General features: G+C 32.2%; 1 protein-coding gene across 5 annotated transcripts; it reads left to right on the plus strand.

Moving 5' to 3' along the window:
* Positions 1 to 16,861: 16,861 nt before the first annotated feature.
* On the plus strand, positions 16,862 to 22,139 carry LOC105129534 (trehalose-phosphate phosphatase A). 5 transcript variants are annotated; one of them, XM_011031643.1, is made up of 14 exons: positions 16,862 to 17,012; positions 17,207 to 17,270; positions 19,053 to 19,152; positions 19,237 to 19,745; positions 19,845 to 19,985; positions 20,081 to 20,152; positions 20,268 to 20,393; positions 20,488 to 20,544; positions 20,625 to 20,726; positions 20,858 to 20,935; positions 21,027 to 21,096; positions 21,191 to 21,261; positions 21,372 to 21,464; positions 21,677 to 22,139. In XM_011031643.1, the coding sequence occupies exons 4-14, from the start codon at positions 19,449 to 19,451 to the stop codon at positions 21,728 to 21,730; spliced, it is 1,161 nt and encodes a 386-aa protein (XP_011029945.1). In that variant the 5' UTR covers positions 16,862 to 17,012; positions 17,207 to 17,270; positions 19,053 to 19,152; positions 19,237 to 19,448; the 3' UTR covers positions 21,731 to 22,139. The 5 variants fall into 5 exon arrangements, with proteins under 5 accessions (XP_011029945.1, XP_011029944.1, XP_011029948.1 ...); XM_011031642.1 differs by having other exon boundaries at positions 16,862 to 17,270; XM_011031646.1 differs by lacking the exon at positions 17,207 to 17,270.
* The last annotated feature ends 1,144 nt before the right edge of the window (positions 22,140 to 23,283 follow it).

Here is a 23,283-nt window from a genome sequence, read left to right on the forward strand (position 1 = left end):
TCGCGATCAGCACTTCTGTTTTAAAGTGCTTATAATTTTTATTTTTTAAAAGTTTGTTTTTTACATCAATATAATCCAAAAACATAAAAATATTAATTTGAAACCAAAAAAAAATTAAAAAATGACAAACTAAACAGTCCCTTCGAGTTTTGCAATTCGTGGATAATATCATATTATAAAGCAATTTTATTTCATTTGTCGTACCAAGAACTTATTTTATTAATTACTCGAGAAATTATTTGTTTGTTCAATAATTATGTTAGTTCCTAATAATGACGACTCAAAAAATAACGTCACCTTGAAAAATTAAATACTATTCATTTGGTAATATGAATTTCACAGTAAAAAAATTATTTATATCTTTAAAATATAACCAATTTACAAGAAACTCTTATAATTAATACATTTTGAATAAAAGGAGCTGGTACTTGGGAAAGAAATACATTTTTAACGAATATAAATTAATTAAGGCTTATATCTATTGCAAGGTATATTTTATTTTAACACTTCTTAAACCCTAAGATACTTATAATATCATTAAGTAACCAAAGCAGGATACTCTAAGCTCTTGGAACTGGTTTAAACCAATTCAAATAGACGCTTTATTTAAAAATTAAATGAAGCCTTTTTTGTGTTGACATAAACTTTGTCTTCCTTAGCAAATCTGTTATCAGGAGTCGCCCATGGAAAATTGTATGTTTAAAACTAGAGAAAAACTTGACCCTCCAATTTCTTCAAACAACTACGAAGTTCAGATAAATTTATAAGCAGCCACTTGGTCCACTGGTAAGGACTTTATTATATATTCTTTTTTTTTAAATTAACATGGGTGTCCGGGTCAGCTTGCGCGTACCACGACTAATCCCACAGGCCCTGAAGTTAACGACCATATAAGCCTCCAGTGGCTATCATATGAGCAACCAAGGACTCGAACCTGAAACCACAGAGGGAGCAAACCCCTTGATCCCAAGTCCTTACCACTTAACCACCACCTAGATGATTATATATAATATATTCTTATTTCATGCATGAGTTCAACTTCTACTATTCTACCACTGAAGGCCACGATCCCTTAAAATTTAATTGGTTTTTTTGTTAAATATTATATATTTTTTTTATGTTTTTAAATAGTTTTGGTGTGCTGATTTAAAAAATAATTTTTAAAAAATAAAAAAATATATATTATTTTAATATAATTCTAAGCGAAAAATACTTTAAACTATAATCACTATCACAATCTCAACTAGACCCGAAGCTTGGAGGCAACCTACAACATTATGCTTTCTAGTTACATTTACGGAGATATCATAAGCTTTAATTGTTCATTATCAACATGGATGTTGTGGATTTTCTATTGAGAAGTATTAGTAACTTATGATTTCTGGTTACATTTACGAAGATGTTATAAGCTTTAATTGTTCATTGTCAACATGAATGTCGTGGATTTTCTATTGAGAATTATTAATAACTAAGGGAAGTTTCAATAATTGTTAGTAGGTCACTCTTAAATAAGTCTAGTAACTTTGTTCATATATTGTTAGTTGGTTAGTGCCTGACTGACAGTTAGTTGAGTGATTCCTTGAATCACGTTGCATCAGCTAAAGATGCAGTTAATATTGTTATGCATGTAGTCATGTAAAGGCTATAAAAAGTCAGACATTTGCTTTAAATATAGAGTATTCATTTATCATTCTTTTGAGTTCTTGATTCTCAATTTCTAATAAATTGGTATTAGAGCTCCTACTGGGTCTAAGAAGAAGAAAGCTGTTGCTTTTGAGAAATTTGTAAAATAAAGGAGAGTAAAAGAAAGAGATGGCAAACGACCTCAATAACAATTTCATCCAACCATCCATACCATGTTTTGATTGTCATTTTGATCATTAGAGCATGCTGATGGAGAATTTCTTAAGATCTAAGGAATTTTAAACCTTGGTTGAAAGAGGTTATATGAAGCCAAGAGCAGGAGTAGTTGTGACTGAGGCACAACAAAAGAAACTAGAGGAGTTAAAGCTTAAGGATATGAAAGTGAATAATTGCCTATTTCAGGCCATTGACAAGACTATTCTAGAGAAGAACATCTTTAAATAAATCTAAGATTTGATGAAGAGGAAATACAAAGGAAATGCAAGAGTGAAGCGCTCAATCCTTCAAATGCTAAAGAAGGAGTTTGAAACACTAGAGATGAAAACAAGTGAGAATATCACTAAATATTTTGCTAAAGTTATGACTATAACCAATAAAATGAGAATCTATGGAGAGCAAATGCGAGATGTAACAATTATGGAGAAGATTCTTTGATTTTTGACTAACAGATTTAATAACATAGTATATTCAATCAAAAAACCTAAGGACATTGATGTCCTCTTAATCGATGAGTTGCAAAGCTCATTGATTGTATATGAACAAAAAAATTAGAAATATAGCAAGGAAGAACAAGCCTTGAAAGTAACATCTGAAGATAGGTTTTATGGCAGAGGCTAGCTGAGCTCCTAGAGGAAGAGATAGAGAATGTTATGCCTTTAAAAAAACCACTGTATAGTGTTATAAGTGTCATAAACTTGGCCACTTTCAGTGTGAATGTCTAATAGTGAACAAGGAGGCTAATTATGTTGAACTAAATAATAGAAAAGAGATAATGTTGATGTCTCACGTGAAATTGTATGAAAATAATTAAAAGAATGCATGGTTTTTAGATTTTAAGTGTTTAAATCATATGTGTGGAGACAAGGTTATGTTTTATGAGTTGAATGAAGAGTTTAGGCAGCTAGTGAAGATTGGGAATAATACATGAATGACAGTGCTTGGAAAAGAAAAGGTCAAGCTATATTTGGATGGGGTACATCATATCATTTTTTATGTTTTCTATGTACCTGAACTGAAGAATAACCTTCTAAGTATAGGCCAATTACAAGAAAAAGGTTTGGAAATCCTTATCAAATCAGGGACGTGCAAAATCTATCATGTTGTGAGAGGTTTAATAATTCAAATCAGGATGACAATTAACAGAATGTTTGTGTTAATAAAAAAGGCTCAAGTCAAAGACTCCTTTTGTTTTCATGCACCTGCACAAGATCTTTCACATCTATGGTATTGTAGATATAGCTGTTTTAGTCACAAAGGACTAAAAACCTTGCAATACAAGAAAATAGGTTAAGGATTGCTACAACTTCCTGTATCAACTACAGAATGCATTGTTTGTATTATTAGTAAGTAGCATAAAGAATCCATTCCAAAGAAAAACCAGTGTTGTACAATACAAAGGCTACAACTCATTCATATAGACATATGTGTTCTAATCACAGCAAGAAAATGCATTTCTTAGACCTCATTGATGACTATAGCAGAAAGACTTGAGTTTATTTTCTAGCAGAAAAATCAAAAGCTTTCTAGAATTTTCAATATTTTAGGAAGTTTATGGAAAAAAAAACTGGATGTTTTATCAAGTGTATAGGTAGAGATAGAGGTGGTGAATTCAACTCTTTGGAATTCAATGAGTTCTGTAAGCAAAATGGAATTAAGAGGCAGCTAACCACAACCTACACCTCTCATCAAAATAGAGTGGTCGAGAGGAAGAATAGGACGGTGATGAACTTGATAAGATTTGTTGTAACTCATTTTTGGGTCCTTATAAATAAAAAATACCAAAACAATGTTGTTTTGAGAGACATTATTCCTCTCTCCCCACTTATTGCTTCCTCCTTTTCTCTCTCCCCCTCTCCCCCTCACATGCTACTGCCAAAACTCGAAACCCCACACCTCTTCATGACTAGAAAACAGTGAAGGTGTACCTTGTAAAGCTACGCTCGTTGGAGACGTCGTTCGGTTTCGTGGTAGGAACACCCCTGCTCCCCATGTATAATAATAGGGATGTCCCCCCTGCTCCTCTTTACCCTATAAATATTGTGTCCAACACCAGCACAAGGGAGAGAGGTACTGTGAGAGTTAAGTAGGGGAGAAAATTTTGAATGAAAAGAAAAGAAAAGAAGGAAGGAAGTTTAAACTAGAGAAGAAAGAATAGAGAGAAAGGAAAGAAAGAATACGGGGAAGCTTGAAACTAGGGAATGCATTTAAGAGAATGTAAATAGGGAGTGTAGAAAAGGAAGAAGCTTGATAAGGAAGAGAAAAAAAAAAGCAAAATGAATTACCAAGGGGAGTAAACAGGTTGAGTCTCACCACTGCTTGAAGTTGCCATCCATGAGCCACGACACTGCCACCGACCTCCACAACAGCACTGCTAACGAAGCAGCCAGAATAACAAGGCACCACCTACCTTCCTCTTAGAACCATCACTTGGAAGAAGAAGAAGAGATGTAAGGTGATAGAAACAGTGAAGTAAAGCAAATAAAAGCAAACTAGAAAGGAAAATAGAGGCTAATTCCTTTACATGGGAAGAGGAAGAAAAATTATAGTAAACATTGCTTGCTACCATCATAACCACTGTGATGTATCCTCAGCATCCTTTCCACCGCTACTAGTATCATTGTGAGAGCAAGCCTTTACCATCATCTTCGACGTCGTTTCCGCCACCAGGTTTGTTCTCCTCATCTATGTGCATGCAACTCTATTTTTGTATTTTTACTATTTAAGTAAATTATAATTCACTTAAACAATATAATATGTATATGTAAGAGCATATATGCATAAGGAACCTCACGAGAGTATATTGTTGTTCCACCTGGGTCACTAGCTTAGACTAGTGACCCGATTAGGTCTGCTGGAGCCAACCTGGCCACATGGCAGGGCTAGGCCTAACCAAAAAAATAAAAAACATTCTTTAAAAAGTATTTAAAAAAAAATATGTGATTTTTTTCAAAGTTTTTACTGCATTTTGATCCATATAGGTTTGTCTTTTATACCATAAAGATACAAATCCGGTATTAAAATACCTAGTTTTTATTAAAAAACATTGTAAAAATTTTATAAAACAAAAAAATATATATATTGTTTTCATGCATATGAGCAAGTCTCTCAAAGATAACAAAAAAAAATTCATCACATTGTATTTTCATACAACAAAAAATATATATGTTTTAGCATATATTTTGGCTTTAATAACCAATTTATTAAAGTCATGAGAACTAGGTTAATTTTTCAAAAACACGTAAAAAAATATTTTATTTCTTTTCTTTTAGTATCTAGATTATGAATTTATACTTAAAATATATTCTTGATATTCAAAAAGAAGTTTTCTTTTTTATTCATGCTAGAACAGTTAGATTTTTACCCGATAAAATAAGGACCTCTTTACTGAGAACTTTTCTTAAATCTTAGATATACCAAGAATTAGAATACAATAACACCTTAGCTTTTTATTAGACAATACAACTTACCTTATGTAAGGCGTATTTAGAGTGCTAATACTTTCTCTTTACGCAACTAATCCCCGTACCCGGTCTCTAAAACCAGTTAGGATTCATAGTAATCAAAATATTAAATGGCGACTCCTATTCTATTTTCCACTAATAAAAGACAAGATTGTCTTGTCTCCCTATATTTGCCAAATATATGCATTTTAAGATGAAGTGGAATATTTGTTGTGACGCTACATATATGCGACAAGATCCATGCTTTCAAAAAAAAAAATGCCCAAAACCTACTAGTTTGAGGCAGTAAACTAGACCATATACGTGTTGAATAAATGTCCTACTTTTACAGTGAAAGAGATGACTCTAGAAGAGGTGTGGAGTGGAGTAAAGCCTTTAGTTAAACACTTTAGAGTTTTTAGATATGTAACACATATTCATATATCAGATACAAGATGAACAATATTGGAAAATAAGAGGTTTTATTATGTATTATTAGGAGTGAGTAAAAAATCAAAAGGGTATAAGTTGTTTAACCTTGTTACAAAGAAAATTGTAAATAGAAGGGACATAATTTTTGAAGAATAGAAGCACTGGGACTATGATATTAGTTACACAGAGCAATTATAAATAGATTTAGAATGGGGAGAAAAAGGTGAAACTAAAGCTGATGGAGATGAAGCAAATAGCTATGAAGATGCAAAGACAAATAAGTATAATACTGCAGACCCAAGTGCAGAGTGAAATTGGGATGACATTAAGGGCTCTAGAGATACTCTTTCAAACACAACATATGAAGAAGATGTCAACCTGCATACAAGGAGGGAGACAATTACTCCTAGTTGGATGAGAGACTACATCTCTAGAGAAGGATTATCAGAGGAAGAAAGTGAACTGAATATGACAATTGTAACTTTTGCTGATCCTTTAAGTTATGAAGAAGCAGTGAAAAGTTACAATTGGAAAGAAGCTATGGATGTTGAAATGTAATTAATTTAGAAGAATAAAACATGGAGTTTAACTGAATTACCAGCTAGAGCTAAGAAGATTGGAGTAAAATGGATATACAAGACCAAACTCAATAAGTTTGGTGAGGTGGATAAGTTTAAAGCCTAGCTGGTCACAAAGGGTTATGCTCAACAACATGGTATAGACTACACAAAGGTATTTGCTCCTGTGGTAAGAATAGACATCGTTTGAATGATTATTGCTCTAGTTACTCAAAGAAGTTGGCTCATTTACCAACTCGATGTTAAATCTACTTTTCTTCATGAGGAATTAAGTGAGGATTTGTTTGTGGAACAACCAAAAAGCTATGAGCAGAAAGGAAATAAGCATAAAGTCTACAAACTACACAAGGCTTTGTATGGACTAAAACAAGCCCCTCGAGCTTGGTTTAATCACATTAAAACTTACTTTACTTGTGAAGGATTTCAAAAGTGTATCAGTGAATAAACCTTGCTTATTAAACAAACCAGTTGAGGCAAAATCTTAATTGTGAGTGTTTATGTGGATGACTTGATCTTTACTGGAGATGATGAGCAAATGATGTTAGAATTTAAGAAATCAATGATGAAGGTATTCGACATGATTGATCTTGAAAAGATGAGATTCTTATCTAGCATAAAAGTGATGCAGTAAGCTAATGAAATTTATATTTGTCAACAAAAATATGCACTTGAGGTTCTTAAATAGTTTGGAATGGAAGAAAGCAATTTAGTGATGAATCCTATGGTTCCTGGTTTTAAGAATGGAAAAATTATAGAAGATAACAGAGTTGATGAGACTTACTATAAGCAAATAACAGGTAATCTTATGTATATTACTACTACAAGGCCAGATATGATGTAAGTGGTAAGTTTCTTTAGCAAATTTATGACCAAACCAACAGAATTGCACTTACAGAGTGCTAAAAGAGTATTAAGATACTTGAAGGGAACTATCAATTATGAAATATTCTACAAAAAGAATGGGAACAAACAATTAGTTATATTGATTAATAGTAATTATGCAGAAAACATAGAGAATAAAAAGAGCACATCTAGCTATGTCTTTATGCTGAGTGGAGGAGCAGTTTCATAGTCAATGAAGAAACAGCTTATAATCACCCCTGTTAATAACTGAAGCCGAATTTGTGGCAACAATAACCTGTGCTTGTTGAGCAGTATGAATAAGAAGGATGCTGGAGAAGTTAAATCATGCATAAGATGGTTGCACTACTTTAATGTGTAATAATAGTTCAATCATCAAGCTCTCAAAAAGTTCTATTATGCATAAACACAACAAACATATTGACGTGAAGTTTAATTTTTTATGTGATTTAACTTAAGATAGAGTGATTGAACTTGTACATTGTGGTTCTTAAAATCAATTGGCTTACATGTTTACAAAAACAATTAAATTGTAGTTATTTGTGAAACTTCGAGAACAATTGAGAGTCTGAATGAATTTCTTGCATGGTTTTGAATACCATTTAAGATTGAATTGTTTGTTAGAGTGTTTTTTTTTTTATCATTCGTGAAGGATTATATATGTGTGAATTTATTCAAGCTTGGATTATATATCATTTAAGTTATTTGACCGTAAGAAATTTCAAGTTTGTAAGGTTGGTTATCCTAATTTTAGATAATGATTATTTTTTAAAAATATTTTTTTAAATAAATTAATATAATATTTTTTATTTTAAAAAATTATTTTTAACATGTCAAAACGATCAAAAAAAAATACTAAAAGCTTAATTTAAAATAAAAAAAATATTTTTTTAATTTTTTAAAATATTTTTAAAACATGAAAATAAAAATATTATATAAATATAGATCTACACACCACTGGTATTTTGTTGAGGTAAAGTACTTAGTGGTTATTTAGTAATATAGTGTAATGTATTTTTTAATTGAAAAATTATGAAAAAAAAAAATTTAAATTTTTTTAAAATTTTAATATAATCTTATTAAAATTAAAAAAAAATCTAGAAGAATTAAAATTTAAAACAATTTAAAAAACCGTATTTCCAAATAAAGAATCAACGAAGAGGCTTGGAATGCATTATGAAAGCCTCGAAAGCCCCAACTCTGCCGAGAATCGATATGGGCCAACAGTGGGAAACTTCGAAGTCTGAACGCCTTTAATCTGACTTGAGATTTATGAACAAAGGGTTCTTGCCAGGCACGGGCGTAAAGAAAAATAAAGTGAAGACTCATTTATGGTAATAAATGAGTTGTTGAAAATGTTCGTCAGGATGATGTGCCCTCACATCCGTATCCCTTTGCCTGAATTTATTGCAGGGGGTCATCAACAGGCACTTCGGCCGACGAGGTTGAAGGCAATTCACAAGGGAAAGAAGGGAAATTCTCCCAATTTCATACCATTTAGTTGATGAAATAATGTTGACATCATGGCAACATTTACTACAAGCTTTTAGATCCTGCGATTCACATTGTATTCTATTAAAATTTAAAATTGTTTTTTCTTAATTTAAAAATATATTTTTTTAATATATTTTTAAATTAAAAACACCTAAACTATAAGCACTACTATTTTTTTTAACACACTAGAAAATCAGTCAATACATATCCTTTTGATAGTGGTATCTTATAATGGTATCGTATTTATATCCAAAATTATTTTTTGAAAGTATTATAAATTATACTTTTTAAAGTATTTTTTAAGATTTTCATGTATTAATAAAAAAAATTAATATATTTTTAATTAAAAAATATTTTAAAAAATACAATGTATTACCTTACCAACAAAAGATTCTTTTGAATAACCATCTAGGTGGTGGCCAAGTGGTAAGAATTTGAGATCAAGAGATTTATTTTCTCTGTGGTTTTAGGTTCGAGTCTTTAGTTGCTCATATGATGATCACTGGAGGCTTATATGGTCGTTGACTTCAGAACCCATAAAATTAATCGTAATACATGAACACCTATATTAATCTAAAAAAACAAAAAGAAAAGGAGAAGATTCTTCCGAATCTAAGTACAATGTTCTTTATCCTGCATTATTTGCTGCTTCTCATTTTCAAGAAAACCTAACTTGTGCCTAACATGTGCTCCTAACCCTATTAGTTTTAAGTTCAAGTATCTTATAACTTTGTATAAAATAAGAGAGATCATACAAGAAAACATCATTTAAGTTTTTATTTTTTTATTCAATTATAAGACACTGACCAAAACCTAAAAGTCACCTCATATGCCTGCCTGAAGTTTCTCTGGAAAAGCCATATAACTAATTTTATAATTTTTCAAAATTATAAAATACATGTTTTTATTATCGCAACCTCATTAGCTACGTCGATACCATGTGTTTAAAAGCTTTTATAAGTAGTCCTGTAATATTTTATTCAGTTCTCTAAAATTTATATTGGCTAGTTTGCAAGATTCAGATTCTAGTTAACGTACGTGGCAGACATTGGCAACCAAGTCCAAGTCAAAGTAGCCACATTACTTCCAAGTTAAGGATTCTTTGCCTTGTATTTCTCAATTAGGTATTGTGGGATCAGTTTTGTATCGAGATAAATAAATAAAAAAATATAATCCAATTAGGTTTTACATGGAGATATGTCGGCAGTTACAGAAGGAGAGATTGTCGCCGGAGTGTTTTTTTTATGGAAGTTTTTTATTGTAATTTGTCAGTAAAATAGTTAAAAATAAATTTATAACATAAATATTGATAAAAAAATTTATTATTATAGAAAATTTTATTTGTAAAATTTTTAAATTTAACTTGATAATTAAAACCTTTCTTATTTGCATCCTAAACAATTTATCTATATTTGAACTAATATAATTTTTTTTAAAACAATTATTTTTTATAGTTTTAATTTTTAATCTGAAACCAAGATGACATTTTAAGTCTTCATTTGGTGATGCCATTGTATTATGTGTTAAGGTAATTTTTGAAATACGTTTCAATTATAAAAATACCAAGATAAATGTTTTTTAAATTATTTTAATTAAAAGAAGCAAATTTTACTAGAGAAACTACATCACATCAACAAAAGTATATGGTAATTCTTTCAATAAGCTCTACGAAAAAAGCATACACCCATTATAAAAAATAAAAAAAAACACACGCACGCCCAAGATCAAATACCCCCATTATAAAAAAAAAAAAAAAAAAAAAAACACACACGCACGCCCAAGATCAAAGGCTTAAAGTCTCCATTTCACAACTGTTTAATTATCATAAAAAAGGTCAAAACATGAAGTCAATGTCATTCGACCAACATTTACGCCAAGGCAAAAGAAGATATTTGGTAAATGCATGATAATAAAATAAATATAAAACAAAACAATTATTAAATGATGATTGTGAATTAGTAAAAATGAAAACCAATCTATGGTACTTACGTAGATGGAATAAGTACTGATGCCCAACTATGACGACAGGCATGATGGAATAAGTGCTTGATACAAACCTCGCGATTGAAAAATCAAAAGTAAAATATGCAAACTTTTTCCACAAGAAGGCATTTTTTTATGACGTCTTCGGGGTTTTTCAAAATTATGGGCATGGCAGTGCATTTGAGCCCATATATATATATATATATATTTGTGATTGAAAAGCATGAATGTGTTTCGTATTGTACACCGAATGTTGAAACAAACAATGGGCGCTGCCCATTTTTTTTCTCCTTGGATTTTGAGTGTTAATCTGTTGTTATTGGAGGATCTTATGAAGCCATTGCCTCCATCTCACGCTTCCATTTATGTGTTTTACTAATAAAATTAGGTCCTCCCCAATTATCAAGTAGTTTATGTTTAGAAGCTAGCTAGCTCATCTATACCAAGACTAAATAAATAAATTCAAACCTAAAGTTTTAAATGAAAGGAATTGCAAAACGAAGTCGAGGGAAGCTTTAAACCATAGTTACTAACTTAACTTGCCATCATGTCTGGTTGTTCGGAGAAACTCATGATCTAGAATCTAATTTGCATCGAGTTTTAAATTGAATAGAGAAAAATTAATTCAGTAAAATTTATTTGATATAATACGCTTTTTAGTCATTTGATTATTCAATTAAACGTATTTTAAACTATTAAGTCAACTCATTAACTTGAATTGATTGATTTGATTATATGATGATTTTTTTTGGAGACAGTTTCTGAACCATGTTTATGAGTCTAATGAAAGGGAAAGAAAAGAAAAGGGTATAATTCCTCTTGTGGTATTGCTACTTCCACTTCCTTTCTCAGAAATTTACTCCAATCTCGTTGATGAATCTTTGAGATCGACGAATCAAGAACAATCCAAGAGGTATCAATGTCAAAAGACTTGCACGAAATTTACACTTAGAAGCAAGATTATTAAATGCATAGATAGTTCAACTTACCACAACCGACGGCATTGAAAGAGAAGGTTCGGTAACCAACCGCAAGTGGCCCCCGACATGGCCACCACCGAGAAGCAAGAAGGTCTTGAAAACGGCAAAAAACTATGAAGTTTCTCTTTCACTTTCCAATGCACAAATGTTTTCCATCGTTTCCTTTTCCTAGTTACTTCCTCTTGTTTTTCTCTTGTCAGCGTCTTTGACCCTCTATTGTGCTGTGTTCTTTTTAAACCAGCCCTTCTTGTTTGCCAGCTTCCATTGACTGACCCTGCACAGCCCATCTCTTGCCGTTCACAAAGTCTTCCCCAAATCTCCACCTTTTTTTTTTAATTACCAATTGCAGTGAAGAATTCCATGTTCATTCCAAAGTTAAGATTCTAACCAGTCGTTCTCATTTAAGCTAGACTCGGCAGGAGATGGCTGGTTTGTCTCAAGCACGTATGAAGAGAATAATAATATGTGCGTTGTCTGGTTACACATTAGCAATAATATGTGCGTTGTCTGGTTACACATTAGCATGTCAAGTGTGAACCTCAAGAGATTTCTTTTCAATGAGTTTGTCTACCATGTCGATTTGTTAACATAATATGATCAAGTCATAAATCACAACAATGATAAAGTAATGTGAGAAAAAAAGAGTTCTTATTTGTAAGAGAAGGGGATTTAATTATTTGTTATATTAAAAAAATAATGGTAATTTTTTTCCCCTCAACCTTGCGCTCTTAACCATACCGAATGTAAGGTTTTATAAACCAATAATTATCAACCACGCCAATTATTACATATGGCGTTGGAGTATTATATATAGGAAAGCTTTACAACAAAGGAGAACAAGGAAATAGTTGTTACAGGTTATATAAAGAATTACATACTATAATTAGAATTAATCAATTCCTAAACAAACGTTGCACAATCAACAGTAATGTCATGATTTTCTCCTTAATGCTTGGATTGATTGTCTCCTTGATTGTCTACAGGAGATAAGCCTGTTTTAGCGTCAATAAACAATATTATATAATCTTCCTGCTTTGCTTGATATTCAAGGGGATCTGTGCTTCTTCTTTTTTAATGTCAATTTATTTGGTTTTAACATGGATATTCTGCATTTAATGAGAAAAACGGATTATATTTGAATATGTAAAAATTATAGAAGTTACATAATTTTAACTAAGTTTTTTTTTCCTGCAATATTTGTAGGAAAAGATGTGTAATTAGATGCCACACCATCCCACTGAAGTGATCATGTACTATAGTTGAATTCCATCATTAGTTGATTAACCTATTAACTAGATTCGGTGTATGATCGGTAATTTTTGCAGTTATAGTTTAAAAATACAAGTTTTTTTTTTTGAAAATACAAAGTATAGTTTTTTCACGGGTAATATTTCAATAGAGATTTTCAGTGGAATCCATATGAAATTATTTTGTGAATTAATTAAACAAATACTTTCAAGACCTTGACTAACACCGCAATGTGATACCAACCATACACCAGCACAAAGGACGTCTTTGAATTTTCTAAAGGAGCAAGGTTGACCCCTCACTCCCTTGATTCAAATGTCTTCCTCTTTAACAATCCTTCTCATTGCATCAACCCTTTTCATTCAAACTTCAATAATATTTCATAAAGTTCATAAAGTGTTGGATTTAGGTAATGTGTCAAGATTTCTGGGTGCCCTAATTATTATTTAATTTGTATTATTTTCTTAAGAATGGAGGGGCATATGGAACATATGGAACAAGGAAGGAAGATTCTTTTGAAAATACTTGAGGAGCTAGAAGGTCATGGCCCATCACGTACCTTTTCCATGTCATTGCCTACAAAGATTGAGCAATGAGCATTGTTGGTGTCGACATTGGTGGGATGTTTCTTTCCCTGTTTCTGCTTTCCAGTTAGGACTCGAACCACTAAGTCGAAATTCCCTTTCTTTTTAAAGAAAAAAGGTGCATAATTCATAATTAACGATGAATTATTGAGGTTAACCTCTTCGGTCAAGACGTGCGCTAATGGCAACCACAACTCTCTTCATATAATATTAAACTCGAAGACATGAAGGCTATATAATGACTTACTTCACCATAAATAAAGAATGCATGAATTTTGACTTCGTAGCTGGCTCATACTCCATAGTTTGGTTGCCAAATTGAAACTACAGTATAAGTTTTTTTTTTTTTGTTTCTCTTGCGTGGATGGTAAAGTTTGCTTGTAAAAACAAAACGCTTTTCTATTTGGTCTCAGCACATATTTCTCCTCGACACGGAAAAAAACTCATTTAATATCTTAATCATTTTCACCTAACTATTCAAGACTGGCATATTTTAATTATTTGTGTATTTGCATTAAATTTTTCTATTTTAATATGGGTGTGATTGTGGTAGAATGTTTTCAAACTTGTATCCGTATAGGTGTAGCAATAGCAAATCCATATGAAAGTTACAACTTTAGAGGTCGTCTGTAATTGCGTTTTAGAATTATTCTTTTATTTATTTTTAGATTTTTTTTAATTTACTCATGTTAAAAATAATAATTTTTTAAAAATATTACTTTAATACATTTTTGAGTGAAAATATTTTAAAAAATAATTATTACTACACTTTCAATTACTATCTTAATATCATAAAAATAATATATTGAGATGTGTTTCTCTTAGCAGCAAAGCCTACGTGGTTGTGCTGTTTTAAGTGATGCAATCTATTATTTAAAATCATGTTAGTTTCTTAATTATTATTTTTTGAGAAATTTAGTATTTTTTATAAAAAAAAAACCCATAGTTTTTAACGTGTAATCTAATTGGATTATATTCCGTAGATATTGAAAAAATATGAAATAAACAAAAATAAATAAATAAATAATATATATATATATATATATATAAGGGAAAGCTTTGCAGCTTTTAAAAGGCAACATGCCCTAAAAAGGTAATGGGTAGAAAAAGTTTCTGTAAATAAAGTTTGTGGTGACATTTCAGTTTTAGTCCCATCAATCTTCATCTCTGCCATCGTAGTTCTTTCTGTGGTTATCATTGGTTGAACCCTTAAATCAATGGACCCTACACATAGCCCCATCTCTCGCCACCTCACATCATCGAGTGGCTAGAGTTACTTAGAACAGAGCATCCTGGGCCCCTTATCCTCCCTACCTGCCACGTGGAACCTTGCATAGACCGTCATCGGTGACCATTACCCAGCTGTTACCCTGTTACTGAAAGCAACGAGACACTTCGTTACCATAGCTCTTTCCTAGTAGGACCCGCGCTGAAACGAAGACACGTCAGACTAGACTCACTCATAGGTGTATCCACGCGCTTGGCATCAAAGTCTTTTTCCCACGTGTCGTCTAATCACAAGATCCCGTGGACCCCACGCAAGTTAGGCAGTTTTTTGTCTTTCTGTTTATTTTATTTTTTTTAATTCTAAGCCATCAACTAAATAAACAAAAATAAAGTAGGATTAGAAAATTAATTAAGTGATTTTTATTAATATAAAATATTCTGAAATCTGTTTTAACCCACTCTCAAAATACACTTACATGACGCGTAAAAAACACGTCTCCCTTTCACTATCTATGAAAATTACTATTTTAACGGCGAGGGTTGATGGCGTCAAGCACAGTTGTAAAATCTACTTTGGGAGTGTTGGAGTGACAGTAGATTAGCTCTTTTCCCATGAAAGTTGTTTGTTTTTAAAAAGTGAATGATAGAAAAAGTAAATTTTAAAAAAATATTTTTTTTAAAAGTAAAGTATTTTTTATATATGGTAGTATTATGTAAAATGAACTGAAAAATATTTTCTAGTATTTGATTATGTTATAAAAAATAAATTGAAAAATAATTTATTAATATTTTATTTTTCTCAAGTTTATTAAAATAATAAGAAATAAATCTTACAAATTAAAAAGTTGAATGATAATTAAATTGAAAAAAAATAATTTTATAAATTATCTCAAATAAAATAAATAATAATCAAAATAATAAAGATCAAATCTAAAAAAAAGATGAAGAAATTAAAATAATAATAATTAACATTTCATAAAGTATTTCAAATAAAATAAATAACAATCAAAAGAATGAAGACCAAATTTGATAAAAAAAATTCAATAAAAAAAATAGGAGAAAAGCAAATAACAATTATAAAAATGAGGATCAAAGTTAATATAAAAATTAAATTTTAAGAAATTAAATTTAAAAATAAATATTCAAAATAAAATATATATAGCAATTAAAAATTTGAAGATCAAATTTGATATAATTAGCAAATAATGACATTTCTAAATTTTTCACAACTTTTAGAAAGTGTTTTCCTCCCAAATTTTTCGGGAAAACACTTTCCTGAAAATCAAGCTAAATTTTTCTTTGACTGAAAAGTGTTTTTCATTTACCAAATTTCCTAACAACAAACAAACACAAGAAAGTTTGGAAAGTGATTTTTCAGAAATCACTTTCTGAAAAACAAACACAAGAAAGTTTAGAAAGTGTTTTATCGGAAACTACTTTTTGGAAAATAAACACAACTAAAAAGAAAATCACTTTCCTGAAAACCAAGCCAAATTTTTTTTGACTAAAAAATATTTTCATTGACCAGAAAGTGTTTTTCATTGACCGGAAAGTGTTTTTCGTTGACCAGAAAGTGTTTTTCGTTGACCAGAAAGTGTTTTTCATTGACCGGAAAGTGTTTTTCGTTGACTGAAAAGTGTTTTTTATTGACCGAAAAATATTTTCCGCTAACCAACTTTCCTAATGATAAACAAACACAAGAAAGTTTGGAAAGTGATTTCCAAAAACTGTTTTCCGGGAAACAAACATGGCCTATGTTTTTGTTTGTAATTTAAAAACATAATTTATTTTAAAAAATATTAAATTAATATATTTTTAATGTTTTAATATTAAAAAAATTATTTTATCAATTAAATATATTTTAAAAATATTTCATGGGTCACAATATCAAATTTACACTTTAACTTCATAAGTTCTATAAAAAAATCTAGAATTTAGAGTATTTAAATTATTGTCTAATAAACGTTTTTGAAATTATTTTTTCTTTAATGTTTTTATGATTTTGAATATGTAAAAAGAAAAATATATAAAAAATTATTATTATAATATATTTTTAAATAAAAAATATTTTTAAAAACAAACCATAGCACACTCTCAAACACAATGGTTACGGTACAAACGCTTATAAAACACGTTGAAGTCATAGATTAGAGAGAACGTAAAAACTCATTCTCCTCCGCGTTATAAATACCAGCTCTGCTCTGCTTGCTTGCTTGTCTCCTATCTCCTTCGCTTTTCTTGTTCTGCGTCGAAAGAAAGAAAACCCATAGAAACAACCAATCTCTGTGTCTCGCTTTTTTTCTCTGCGATTCTATCACGGAGGTATTTTGCCATTTTTACCTTTCATTCTATCCCTTTCGAAGGAATTCTTTTCTTATACTCTCTGCAGCTGTGGCTGTGGCTGTGGCTGTGCCTTCCTTCTCCTCTTTCTTCGTTTTCGTTACGGCCGTTAAGACACCTATACGGTTTCGTTTCATTCATTTCGTTGCTGATTCCTTGCGATTCGTTTATTGAAGGAGAAAGCAGCTGCATTCTCAAGATTTCTCTCGCGTTCTTGTTTTGGGTTGGAGCTCCTCTCCGGTACGTTAACCTTTTCGTTTCTGTAAAACGACGGCGTATCCGTCCAACCTTCTAAACTTTCTCATCTCTTAGCGCACGCGTGTTATCTTGCAAGTAATGCTGCCGCATAGTTTTCCTCAAAAAACGACAGCGTTTTCCGCTGTTAATTTTTCTATCTCTGTTTCCTCTTGTCCTCTCTATCTTCTTTGAATGCTTTTCTGGTTTCAGTTAAAAGCGACTCTTCTTTTTCTCTTTTAATTTTTTTCTTTAGTCAAAATAATAATAATAATAATAACTTGTAGTACAGTTTTTTCTGTTTATATGTCCTAACTGAAAAAGGGACATTGATTTTCAAAGCTAAGCGTGTGTGATAAGGCAAAAATGGTGATGGTGATACAAGTCTTTGTTTTTATCTCTCTGATTTTTATTACTGTACACGAGACATGGTCATGGTCAAATGTCAATTTCTTCTTCTTCTTTTTTGTGTTAAAACCGTGTGTGCTTTTCAAGCATCCTCGTGTTTACCTCGCTGGAAATCTTGACCATAAATTGAACCCCACAGATTCCGTGCTCTAAAAAAAAGTAAGGGTGGATTTTTATTTTTTTTACTTCTTTAATGGTTTTATTATCTGGGTTTTTTTTCCAAAAAAAAATGTATTTTTTAAGTACCCTGTGTGTATGACCTTTTTTTTTTTTCTATTTTTGGAAAACTCTGATGATGGTGTTGTTGGGCAGTTGAGCTCATGGCAGGAGAATGTGTTATAGCAGCGAAAGTAGGGAGATATCTTCGTTTTCTGAAAAAATTATGATTTTTTAAAAAGTTTATTTGCATTAATGATATATGAATACATATCGTTTGATAAATCTTTCGGCTTCAAATGTTTTAATGAATCCCGTGCTTGTAATGTAGGCCCACTATTTGTGGTTTTCATATGGTTTGCTTCAGCGTGAAAGCTTTTCATGTAGGGAGCTTTTTATTGCACATGACTACCAATTTTCTCTACCAGATAACATCTTTGTGGGCCAGTTTTTAATAATGGACAGTGTTTTTTTTTATAAGAAGTTGGGTTGTATAAATTTGCTTCAGTGTTCTTTATTTTATTATTCTTTATGCAATAGGTGATTTATGATTTTATGTCATTAATGTGTTGTTGCACTATAGTATAATATATGTAATGAAATCCATGTTATGATATGTTTGTTTGTCAATTACTTAGCTGATGTGCGCAGATAAGTAGGACCGTCATTTTTTCATGTTTCCCGTAGCTGAGATACGTGAAGACTTCAGTTGATTTTACCTAGAGCTGTTTCCTGTAGATCTAGAGTCCTTTCTTGGATGATTTATGGGATATGGAAACGGATTCTGTGTTAGGAAAATGTTGAGGAAGTCTGACAATCAGAGTCTTAATGACCTTGAAGTTTTATTCCTTGACACAGGCTTTGGTAGCCAATGGTGGATATATTTTGGCTTTCTTGTTAAATGGGATACAGAAGACACACCTCGTTTAATTTTTTTGTTCTGTTAATTTTTTCTGTATAGAGGCAGTTCTTGTGCGATGAGTTCAATTTTGTTGTTTGATACTGATTTACGAAGTATTGAGTACATTCATTCTCTGGTAAATTTCTGTTTGCCACGCCGAAGTTGTACAAGCCTGCTTGGGAACTTCTCTGTGGGTTTTGTTCTTGTTATCATTGTTTGTTTAGTTCTTCATAATCATCTTGTAAGCCATGCTTTCATCTTCTACAATTTTGGAATATAATGGTGTCTCTCGCATTACTTAGTTGTTTCACTGTGTTTTGCAGAGGATTGAGGATTTCCCGAGGAACGCAAAAGCAAAACATTAACAACTCTTCAGACCCTTTTTTGGTTCATCGTGTTGGCTACAGAGATGAAAACATATAGGTAAATTGGATCTTGGTTTTCTTTGAAAGTAACTTGACATTGTAATTGACTGTGTTCTTAGGAGCTCTTTGTTCTGGCCATCAGTTTTCAGGAGCCCAGTGCTTGATGGACTGCTTGCCAAGCAACATTGACAAGATATCTCTGAAGAGGTGGTTCTTTATCGATAAAAGGGTTGGGTGAAGAGATACCTGGCATTTAAAAAGCTTTGTTATTTGATTCAATTTGCAAGGACAGTCTACTGTTAACTTTGACTTTATTTGGACGTTAGAAAAAATACTCTTACGAATCTGAATCCGATGGACCTCAAATCAAATCATAGTGCTCCTGTGCTCACTGATTCTGCTCCCCTAAGCAAGTCAAGGCTACGCGGGTGCCTTGGTTTGACGCTGCAATACTCACCCTCAGGTACACCTTTGTCGCCAAATCTATTACTACCTATTCCTTGGAGGAAAACTGGAGTGCTTGATGATGTTCGCTCCTGTGGTTGGCTGGATGCCATGAAATCATCATCTCCTACTCATAAGAAGTTTGCCAAGGATATTAACCATGAGCTTTCCGCACCTGATCCAGAAGTTGCCTATCGCACCTGGCTGGTAATTCTTTTATCTTAAGTTCACCTATAGATTTTTTTAGTGTCAAATTGGTAGATAGTTAATTTGTAAAGCGTTGTGCACTTTTTCTCGACTGTGCAGCTTAAATATCCATCTGCGCTTGCCTCTTTCGAGCAAATTGCAAACTTTGCAAAAGGCAAGAGAATCGCCTTATTTCTGGATTATGATGGTACTCTTTCACCAATTGTTGAAAATCCTGACAATGCCTTCATGTCTGATGATGTAAGAGTAGTTGCATAAATGACATGGGAAATTTTGCTGTTTAGATTTATTTTCTATCCTCTTATTTTTCTCATGAAATCCTGCATTTTTGATAGATGCGTTCCATTGTAAAGGAAGTGGCAAAATATTTCCCAACAGCAATAATCAGTGGAAGAAGCCGTGACAAGGTAAATAAAGAACTTGTTTTGAAACAAATGAAAGTCAATTTTTTGATGACTTCATGTGCATTTTTTTCCTCTTTGGTTCATGTTTTCATTCGACCTTGATTGTTTTTGTATTCAGGTGTATGAGTTTGTAGGGCTTACAGAACTCTACTATGCGGGTAGTCATGGTATGGATATCATGGGCCCTGTCAGGCAATCTGTATCTGACTACCACCGAAATTGTATCAAGTCTACGGACAAGCAGGTATAAACATTCTCGGCACCTCTTTGTAGCTTCTTAGCATCTACCCCTAATTTTCTAAATTGAGTTTATCATTTTATTTTATTTTTAAATGTAGGGCAACGAAGTTAACTTATTCCAGCCTGCTAGAGAATTTTTACCTATGATTGACGAGGTACGTGAATCTTTTCTCTTCAATGCCAATTTTGATGTGCTTGTTTGTTTTGCTTATTCTCAATCTATTTACCTCTGCAGGTTTATAGTTCCCTTGTCAGGATTACCGAAGATATTAAAGGGGCAACAGTTGAGAACAATAAATTCTGTGTCTCTGTACATTACCGTAACGTTGATCAAGATGTAAGTTGGTTGTTTTTCCTGAAAATTTAAATCTTAAATTTTCAATTTACTTCTCTCGTGTTATTTTATCAAACAAAGGAGTTATTCCTGTATTTCAATGTTTAATCATGCTTTATGGAATTTGTTTTCAGAACTGGAAATCAGTTGGGGAGCGTGTCCAGGATGTCATAAAGAAGTATCCTCGCCTGCGATTGACTCATGGGAGGAAGGTAAATTTTATCATTTTTAGTTTCGCTAATCTATGTTCCTTTTGTTTTAAGGGATCCGTCATTTATGTTATGTTATTTTGACAATAATTAGGTTTTAGAAATCCGTCCCGCGATCAATTGGGACAAGGGCAAAGCTCTTGAATTTCTACTTGAATCACTAGGTGAGCAACAATTTACTTTGAACTGTTTGTTACATATGATTAAGAGAATGTTAAGCTTTTCTTTATACTAATTACAACAAGAAACCTTATTTAGATCTCAGCAATTGTGATGACGTGCTGCCTATTTATGTTGGAGATGACCGGACAGATGAAGATGCATTTAAGGTAACCTATAGATAAAATGGTTCCAACATTCCTCTTTTATTATGCTGATGAATCTGTAAGACAGACACTCTTTGGTTACATGCTGACTTAATTTGATGCACTCTCGATAGGTTTTGAGAGAGAGGAACTGTGGTTATGGCATTTTTGTATCAAAATCACCGAGGGAAAGCAATGCGTATTACTCTCTCAGAGACCCAGCAGAGGTAGAATTTATTTTTATTTGAACTTTTAGCTTAAGCCATCAAAAAAGATACCTGGACATTCCTGTATAATTTTTGCACCATGATCTCCTTCTATTTCACTCGTGTTCTACTGCTCTAAAACTGATCTGTCTATTATTACAGATTTGTGCTATTTTTATTTCCGTTTAACAAATATCTAAATCTTTGCTATCATCTGCATGCTATCATTTTAGGTCATGGAGTTTCTCAAATCCCTGGTGACATGGAAGAAATCGAGTGCTTTATAAATGTTACAAGGAATTACAAATACTATATAATATACACAGACAACATGAAAGACATTTTATATTCTTAAGTTCGCTAGGAAATACACTAGGCTGTTTTGAAGCAGAGTTGCAAAGAAGACCTCCATTAGAGACCTGAGGACCGCCCTGCTTAACTATTTCCGCTCGGAGCTCCTTGTCCTAATTGTAAATTCCCTTCTTTAATTATCTTTAGATCAATGCCATCATGCCCAAGTATATTAATTCCTCCTTTTTTGCCTTCTTGACCTTCAGTTTAGGTCGGTTTACTCTCCAGGGGTTTTATATAGAATCCGGAATATTTGTTGATTCTTTGAAGTAATAGAGATGATCCCTTTTGTACCCTCCTAGTTTTGAACTTTAATATGAAGTTTTTTACTCTGTTTTGCGCGTTTCTTCAAGTCTGTTATTAGAGCTTATACAGGCACAAACGAAATCATTCTTTTTAATCATGTCTGCCATTTTTTATTAAATGTGCAAGCTGTGAGTATTTCCATGTTCTTGAAATAGCTTGAGAATTCATGTCTCAGGTGGAGTGGATATCCTAAACCAGAAAAACGTAGGCATTTCAAAATATTTGTTGTCTACGATGATGTTTGTGTTAATCGGGGTAAGATCAATTGATCCGTTTATCATGAACTTGATGGTTACGAGATAAGCCTCTTAGATTGGATCGTTGTCAAAACCCTTGCTATGTGGCAACATGATCCTGTTGCCCTCCGTTTCCTTTGCTAACTTGGAGAAAAGTACATTCTAACATGGCTATGTGTCTTAAACCCCCTGCCCAATGCTCAGGGGCTCAGCTCCTAGGTTGAACAAGTCAATTAATTTCAATTAAAATAATATAAACTGTGGTTTAAAAAACCAAGACGACATCGTCGTGATATAAAATAAGTTCAGAATAAAACCAAAGCAATGTTCAAGATCTTCATCAAAGTGGGAATTGCTTGGAAACATCTTTAAGAAGTTTTCTTCGTTTGATCTTGTCGCCATTGGTCAATCGAGTTCTTTCGCTGGAGTTTAAAAGGTCTCCGAAAACCAAGTGAACTCACAAATGTAAATTGAGAAATCTTAATCTCTTAGTACACGGAGCATGGACCATGAAACTAAAACATATTTCAAATGAAAAAAATCAATTGGCAAATCAAATCGATTCAATTTGCTTAAATAGTAGAAATCAATTTTAATATATATAATTGGTTCAAACAAGCCGTTAGTGTCAACAAGAAAAACCTTATCAACACCAGGGGCATGCAATCCACTAACCTAAATCTGCTTGAAACTTTTGCACAATCTGCCACCATCTTTATTTTGTGAACTCTATCTGCGAGGTCATATATTGCACCTTGCTCTCGTCGTCTGGTGTAAAATGTGAAACTGACACTTGCAAAGTTCCCACCACGAGAATTATATATCCGGTACAGGCATTGCTATCTTCCCTCTCATGTTAAATCCAGGTGTCAAGAGGGAAGGCCTTAACCGAGCGTGTTTCGCTTGAGCCACCATTGTTAGAGTCTTCCATATAACTGCTGCACGAC

Source organism: Populus euphratica, unplaced genomic scaffold, assembly GCF_000495115.2.
Source record: "Populus euphratica unplaced genomic scaffold, PopEup_1.0 scaffold16.1, whole genome shotgun sequence".
Classification (NCBI taxonomy): Eukaryota; Viridiplantae; Streptophyta; class Magnoliopsida; order Malpighiales; family Salicaceae; genus Populus; species Populus euphratica.

What these genes read in the sequence shown, in the direction of transcription:
- LOC105129534 (XM_011031642.1), top strand. Translation starts at nt 19,449, where the DNA reads ATGGACCTCAAATCAAATCATAGTGCTCCTGTGCTCACTGATTCTGCT. An exon ending in TTGCCTATCGCACCTGGCTG is followed by an intron (nt 19,746 to 19,844) that starts GTAATTCTTTTA and finishes TCGACTGTGCAG; the next exon opens with CTTAAATATCCATCTGCGCT. An exon ending in GATTGACTCATGGGAGGAAG is followed by an intron (nt 20,936 to 21,026) that starts GTAAATTTTATC and finishes GACAATAATTAG; the next exon opens with GTTTTAGAAATCCGTCCCGC.